The sequence below is a fragment of the Aegilops tauschii genome, chromosome 2, assembly GCF_002575655.3.
Source record: "Aegilops tauschii subsp. strangulata cultivar AL8/78 chromosome 2, Aet v6.0, whole genome shotgun sequence".
Taxonomy (NCBI): domain Eukaryota; kingdom Viridiplantae; phylum Streptophyta; class Magnoliopsida; order Poales; family Poaceae; genus Aegilops; species Aegilops tauschii.
Window position 1 is genome coordinate 552,288,040 of NC_053036.3, and position 8,186 is coordinate 552,296,225.

Consider the following 8,186-nt stretch of genomic DNA (forward strand, 5'->3'; position numbering starts at 1 on the left):
TTCTCTTATGCAAGTCAACTATGTAATCTGTCCCTCTGTCACCTACTAGGAAAAGACCATCACCTGAGCAATCCAGATAGCATGTGTTTGCAAACTCACTTGCTTTCTCAACTTGTTTCATGATTTTAGGGCATATATTTTCTGGCCACTTGCCTGATTCAATCTGCTTGTTATAATGCCTTGTCATAAGCTGCCTATATATTCTGTCAACCATGGTCAGTATTGGCAGCTCCCTAGCCTGTTAGAACAACCTAAGTATGACAATATTTTGGTAAGATTGTTAGCAAATAACCTAAGCATCAAAAAATGATCATGCTAACCTGTTAAAAACTTCACATATGTTGTTCACTAATATATCACATTTTGGCAAATCTTTCTGAAAGGCTTTCACCCAAGTGTTGGGTTCCCGCTCATGAAGCCACTTGTGAGCATCTGCATTTAGTAGCTTCATTTCCTCCATCCCCTTCTCATATAACTGAACTATGTTGCTCCTTACTATCTTCCATAGTTGATTCTTCAAAACATCCCCTTTGAAATGCTGCTGGAAGTTCTGCCACATGTGCCTCACACAAAATCTGTGTTCTGACTGAGGGAATAGTTGTTCAACTGCAGTAATGAGACCCTGCACATTGTATGAATGAAAGGCTTTAACTATAGCTACCAACAGTAACAAGTGCATGAAACAAGTACAAGATGAAGATCAATGTTACCAAGTGTTACCTTTTGCTTATCTGACATGATAGTCCAGGGTTCAGTGTTGATGATGCCAAGATCCCTTTTTAGTGTGTCAAGGAACCACACCCAGTTAGGGGTGTCCTCCACTTCAACAACAATTGCTATTGGAAAGATGCAATTATTTGGATCTACACCAACAGCTGCAAGTAGTTGACCTCTGTACCTTGTTTTTATGTGGCAGCCATCAACAAAGATCACTGGCCTACAACCCAAAAGGAATCCTCTCTTGCAAGCATCCACACACATATATAGCTTGCTGAACCTTGCATTCTCACCAAGGGAGACATAAAATGATGAGCCAGGGTTGCTTCTCCTGACTTCATTAGCATAATTCCAAAGCAGCTTGTACTGCCCTTCTTCATCACCATATACTATTTTCATTGCCATCCTTCTAGCTCTCTGCAACTTCATTCTGCCTGGTGTAACATGCCATTCTTTCTGAACAACCCTAGAAAAATTCATAAGGTTCATGTCTTGATCAGCCCTGGACATCTCTAGGTACTTATGTGCTAGGAATTTAGCTGTGAAAGCCCTAATCTTCCACTTCTTGCTGCATGTGTGCTCACTCACATATCTTTTCACCATGAAAGCCATAGTCCTGTTATCATATGATGCCCACAAGTACCATGTGCAGTCTTCATCACACTTTGCTTTCAATCTCTTCCTGTCATTCACAGGCAACTTGATATCAACTCTGTTCTGACATGAGTACTCTTTGATGGCAGTCCTCAACAGCTCTACACTCTCAAACACCTGCCCAACATGAAACTTTGGCTTATGAAGATCCTCTTCTCTGAAGGATTTGAACTTCAAATTGAGCTCTTCATCATTTGAATCAGGAGCCCACAAATCATCATTCTCTGACATGTCTTCATCAAAGTGGTATGCTTCTTTCCCTTTTTGTTGATTGGTAGGAACTACTTTCTCTTTCCCTTTTTGCTTTGCTTTATCATTTGATTTCTTTTCATCTCTCTGCTCAGGTTCATCCTCATCTACATTATCTGCATACAAATCATCATCACCATCTCCTATCTCATTGTCACTGTCCACAAGCATATCAGGTTCATAATCTTCATCATCACTATCACTTGCTCCATCATCTTCTTCAATTGCGTCACCTTCTAGCTCTGCCTGTTCTTCATGTCTTTGATTACCATCCTCTGTATGAACTGATGCCCTCTTGACAAACTCAAACTGGTTGACATCCTCCTCCTCATCACAATCAGGATACACAACTTGGATAGGAATAGGTGGCACATTTGTCTCTGCTTCCTCTCCTTTTCCATGCTCTGCTCCTGCCTCATCTTCTCCATGATCTGCTTCTGCCTCAGCTTCTCCATGCTCTCCTTCTGCCTCAGCTTCTCCATGCTCTGTCTCTGCATTCTCTGCATTGCTATGAACTCTTCTTGTTGGGCTGAAAACTGGAGGCAGACTAGCTCTTGGATGATTCAGAACATCATCCTCACTAAGGTTTGCACAGAAGCTATCATCATGATCCAAATAGAGATTGAAAAAGTGGTGACCAATATCAAGAAACATTAGCATTCTGGTAGCCTGTTCATCATCAGTAATTGCCCTGAGACCATTTGTGCTAAGTGTGAGGATGGGGACACAGTAGAAAACCTTAACCCTCCCTGCCATCTCATAACCTATTTCTTCCACCAGATTTTTAATCATAATAGGAGACCAGGTGACCCTTTCCACTTGATCCATCTACATAAGAACGATTCCTGCCTTGGCCAACAAAAAATCCACCATGGTTGATCTGCACCGAAAAATTGCTGCTTCGACGACCTGACAGAACAACAACAGCAGTATATGCATCACAATCGATGATATCTTCAATTTGGTAACTTCTCAAAAACCCTAAGCCCTAATTCCCTTAACCCCCAATTCCTGACTGAAACCCCTAGACCAATCGGTCCTACCTTGCAACTAGAACACATCTAAGATGGCAATGCGGCCCTAAAAGGAGGTCTTTTGACGATCAAAACGCACAAAAAGGCTCGGGTTCCATGGGGGGCGAAAACTTACTGTATAGAGGGGGTGGCGCCCCTTCCGCACGACGAACAGGGGCCATCCCCGACGCCTCCGACGAGAAGAACACACGCGGCGGCGCCGCCCGTGCAACCGCTGACGAGCTCCACGCCTCAGCTCGCCTGCACTATCGACGATCGTCGGGGGCGGCGGCGTCGCCTATGCAGAAGCCGCTCCCCTGTTTCTAATCGAAGACGAAGAGGCGACGTGACTGGAGGAGGGGTGAATGGGTGGATTCCGCGATGGCCAGGGGGCTAAATGCAAAAAAGCGACGGCGACACCTCCACGTTTCGCCACCTGGCCTGGACGACCGGTCAACACGTGGTCAACAACGCTGTACCCACCGTGTACGTGCTACAGTGAACGTATTTTCACGTCACATTGTATTGAGTGACCGTATCGAGCGTATTCCTAAGTTCAGTGACCGTATCGTGCTTCGATCGCAACTATAATGACCATGAGTGTATTTATCTCCTAAATAAACAAAGGGATGAAAAGAGAGACGCTGTAACCAGCAGACGTACGAGTTCAGTTTCCTGCTAATGCCTCCTTTTGGTTTGAAGGAATTTCTTAGGAATTCTATAGGGTAGGATTTTTATAAGAATTTTTCCTTTAGAGCCCTTTGGTTCATAGAAATGGATTCCTATTTCTACATAGGATTGGTTCATATTCTCCACATTTCAAAGGAAAATAAACATTAGCCTAGACTCGATGAAAAAATTCCTATGGTGTGAACCAAATGACATCTCTTTTCCTATTCCTACTCATAGGATTTGAGATATATGTCACCTCATTTCCTACAAGTTTTCTATTCCTATGATGATCCTATCCTATGAACCAAATGAGGCCTAAGAGCAGTCACACTGGCAGTTCGTGTGAAGGCAGCAGGGAATTCGATGCGAGCTGTCAAACTCTCAGAGTGCACTAAAATTCATACGAAAAGCCAACCAAGTACGGTCACGGTAACGAAAAAAACACGGTACACTTGTGTAATGATCACAATGGTGTGGCGACAGTGAATGCCACCAGCTTCTTCAGACATCAATGGTGAAAGAACTGGCAATTTAAGTTCCGCTGTGAACTGAGAGGATGGCATTCGTATGCGCGTCTACTCTGTGGCGATGAGAAAAGGCAGTCCCCTGAAAGAAACAAGCACTTCGGTTAGTGTCAGGGGCACCAGTAGGTGATAAACCCCAGGTTGCATGGTAATAATAGTTCAGTGAATCTATCCAGACAAGTCAATGTAGAAAACTGAAGTAAGGTATGCATGCATACCAGCCCCCTCTCCTAGAGAAGTAATCTGAGTCCAGGGACACTGCCAGAGCAAGAGCTACGGCCCTTTCAGGTAAACTCAGCGGGCGAACAACGTTTAGTTCTTCGATCTGGAAGCATCAGTGAAATGTGAGTTTGAGACCAGTTTAAAGGGAGGTTCTTAAAATATCAGTGTAAAGAGCAACATCGTGCAAATACAGAAACTGAAACGCGCCATATGATCCTAAGTTTCACATCCGGCAGGAGGGCACAGCTACATCAAGGCAGATATGCTCTTAATGTCTGTCAAGTGAGAACACTTACATCTGAACCAAGACCAAGTCTACTGCTTTGTCCATCATCACCAAACCGAATTGCATACTGGCCAGCATCCGTAAAGAGCTGCAATGAGATACAACCAAAGATAAATTGATCGGTCATTACTCCTCAGTCAGCCACGTCCTTTCTACAGGCTAAGATAATGCAACACAAAATGCACTCGGAAAAGATATGGGATTGTACAACCATGCTATAATTATGTGTCCAATGATGTATGATAATTTCCTTGTGCAGAAGCAATGTCAAGCAATAGTATCACATCATAGTTCTTAGTGATAAGAGTGTGGATCGTTAGCTTACATTACTGATTACGTTTCGCTAGACATCTATCAAACACATCCCATAATGAATTTCCTTCAAATGCATGAAAGTACGCGCCTACTCAAAAGGACATTACCTCGAAACCAATTCCCCTCCAATTACGGTCAATCTGGGCCAACACATTTTCATCTTCATCAATCAGGGTAAAAGTCCAGTTCCAAAATCCAGGATTCTCAACCACAGCAAATTGCTTGTTCCTAAAGGACAAACAAGATGAAAATCAACCTTTCAGACGGTATAGCAAGAATGACACCTACATAAAGAACTTAGACTGGGTTAAAGAAATAAGGGAATTGGGAGATCAGAAGACCATGTTACCCTAAGTACAGATCATAAATTCTACGCCAAAGATGCCAGCGCCTGTGGACTACACCTACCTCCTGATCAAAGGAGAATAATGAAACTTCATCAGCAGTATTCCTGTACATTCATACGAGGACAAAACTCCCATCTGAGTGAGTTATAGCAATCAAATCAAGAATATTTGTGTACCTTGCCATCCACTTCTGCATAAATGGAGCTGTTGATGAACCAAAATGGCCGGCGGACCTGAACCAAATAGTATGCATAGCATTAATATCTTTGCAGAAATTCCAACTATGTATTTACAACGAAAAACAGCAATGGCTCGTCCCCAAAAGAAAAAAAACACAATGGCAAATTCTTACCGTGAATATCTCATTACCCATAGCATCAGTAAATTGTGCAGTAAATGGCCGTCTCGACCGAAGTAACTGAAATACCAGAAAAAGGGAAATGTTGTAAGGTACTAAGGTAGTAATAGTTGCCATCAAGGAAAAAAATGAATAAATAAACGTCAGATACAAATGAACAAACAAATGCCAAATACAATAAGGTGCTTTTTTGCACACAAAGAAGAGACAATAGCATTAGATTATTTCCTACACTAGCAATACTAAGAAAAGAACATAATTAACTTTTAGCATCATAACTGATCAAGACAGCAAGTGAGTGAAATTTTGTAATGTTGTAAATAAATAGGCCATATCATATCTATAAACATGACAAAGAACAAACATTAAGAAAGTAAATTAACATACATACCAGATGACACTTCTACCATATCAGAAATATATTGCCAGCTAGATAAGAAATATATTCCCATACCTCCATTACTAAATGGATAAAACATGTTACACATATAAAATTCTTCATGATAACTAAAGTTTTTCTTGCACAACGCCAATTGTTTCCATGAAGCTAAAACCAAGTCCAAGATACAGTCCTTCCAGAGCATCCCAAAAACTACTCAATATGATAACACTGCACAGTGGAGGCTTAGACATGGGAGAGCAACCAATTTTCCACGACATTCAACATTCACCACTGACACCTCTCTCTAACACATCAGATTTTCCCATGTCTCCATTTCCTAAGTCCCTATAGCTTACATTTACCCCCATTTCACGTCCCATAGGAAATATTTCAAGATTTACACCGTGTACCGTACATAAACTATCAGTGTCAACTCCAACTGAAAATATGTAACATCAATCATTCCAAAAACGAAAATAAGAGAAGCAATCACAAAAACCTCCTTGCCCAGGAGAGAACAACCAAAAAAGCATCCAATAAAAAGAAATATAGTGGAAGACTTCCGTTATCTGTCCAACCAAAAGATCACAACAATAAGTGGCATGCTACCAACAGGTGTTCTTCAGCATAGGAAGGTTAATGGAAACTCTGGTCTATCGAACAAATTTCAATAAATTACCATAAAGTGTTAGCATAAGGTAATACAAATTTATTTATGATCAAGTAACCACATAGATGTACCTGCCTAAAGATGACATTGCTTTTCTCTCGAATATATCCTACAGGCTGGCATTGAAAAAGAAACAAGTCAATGTGTAAGACCCGGAGATGAAGCATAGATGATGAAAATAACACAACAACCAAACCAGCTAGCTGGAAGGAGACACACTTACAGACTGGGAAAAGAGTGGATCCATTATGATATATCTACTCTCCTGCATTTCAGAACAATAGTAGTAAGCAAATTATCAATAGTTCACATAATCTGCTATTCCATTATGGAACGAGCTGGAGAAGCATGTTCATATAAATCACCTGCTCGAAAGCAAACATGATATTTGCCCATTCCACATCTCTGGCTATAAGGAGGTTGGCTCTTGAGAGGAGAGGCTCCAGTTTGGCCTATAAAACACATATAGAGGCCACCTTGGTTATTCCAATAGTTATAAATCACTCAGATTTCAGCACATTGAAACAGCTACTGTTGGATGAAACATCAACCATCAAGTATAACTGTAAGCAGTAGGGAACAAACTTTTAATCGATTGGCCAGTATCCTGCTATATTACCCCCAGAAATATTCATTCACATACCACTACTCGGCCCTGTTCAGCTAACCTACAAATTCCCGCACGACCCTGCTACACATCGTAATCAGAGTTCAGTTTCAAAAACAGAGTCTACTAACTACTGGCAGGAGAGTTTTCTCTTCCATTCTCTAAAGGACTTCATCATGCGCTTGATAGGAGGGTTTCCTCTTCCGTTATCTAAAAAGGATTGGTGCATAGAGTCTAAGATAACATCTGATCAAAATCGAATGGTACTACAAGTAACAAACTGCGATTAAAAGTTACAGAATCCGCTTGCCTCTAGGTATGGAAGGTCCTTGGGGTCATAGTGGCCGCCTTTAGACGGGGCCACCTCGCCGCGGGCCGCCCCACCAGCCCTCACCTTGTCAATCCCCGCCGCGGCGGACCCGGAATTCACGAACGCGCGCGCGGCGTTGGCCAAATAGCCGAGCGGATCCTCGCCGACACCTTCGGCCTTGCAGACCAAGGCGCCTCCCCCCAGTCTCCTCGCAGCTTCCTTCTCCCTTTTCAGCTCCTCGATCCACAGCCTTCGCAGCCACCCCCGGGGCAGCGGGGACCCGTCCCCTCCGCTGGAGAACCCCTTGGAACCCCTGACGTGGCCGCTGCTGGTCCTCGCCGCCGCCCTCCCGGCCGCGGCGGCCTGGGAGAGCAGCCCGGGCAGCCGCCACATCGGGGGGACGCCGGTCGGGGGCAGGTGCGCGGGGTCACTACCACGGCGAGGTCTGCGGCGCCGGCGCCCAACCTCCTTTGGAGAATCGTCGCCGCAAGGTTCTGCAAGGGAGCAGAATCACGGGACGGGACTATTTCGGTGAAGAGGACTGAGGGATCTCAGCCTGTTTCCCTTAGTTGGATGGGCCAGCTCCACCCGCCACCTGGGCTACCTGAAAGTGGCCCAGGATTAGGGCGGCTGTGCAAGTGACCAGCCCTGCATCAATCAGCAGCGCACGGGCTTTGTTAAACATCGCACTTGCGCCTGCCGCCCGAATTCCATATCTGACGCATTTTGCGTCAAAAAACGTGTAAGATTGAATAGAACTATTATTATTAATGAATATTGCTAGCCGAGCGGTATATATAAGAGATTACAAACCAACTAGACCTATTACAATACGACTAGGACTAGATAACTTGAGAGCC

At 43.5% G+C, this 8,186-nt stretch overlaps 1 protein-coding gene across 1 annotated transcript; it reads right to left on the reverse strand.

The window, feature by feature from the left end:
* Window positions 1–3,503: 3,503 nt before the first annotated feature.
* On the reverse strand, window positions 3,504–7,863 carry LOC109737203 (altered inheritance rate of mitochondria protein 25). Its single transcript, XM_020296404.4, has 11 exons — window positions 7,327–7,863; window positions 6,775–6,861; window positions 6,633–6,674; window positions 6,481–6,525; window positions 5,352–5,417; window positions 5,176–5,232; window positions 5,002–5,063; window positions 4,760–4,880; window positions 4,348–4,425; window positions 4,048–4,154; window positions 3,504–3,911 (listed from the first exon to the last, which is right to left on the reverse strand). Exons 1-11 carry the CDS (start codon window positions 7,717–7,719, stop codon window positions 3,881–3,883), a joined length of 1,089 nt encoding a protein of 362 aa, XP_020151993.1. The 5' UTR covers window positions 7,720–7,863; the 3' UTR covers window positions 3,504–3,880.
* Between the last annotated feature and the right edge of the window lie 323 nt (window positions 7,864–8,186).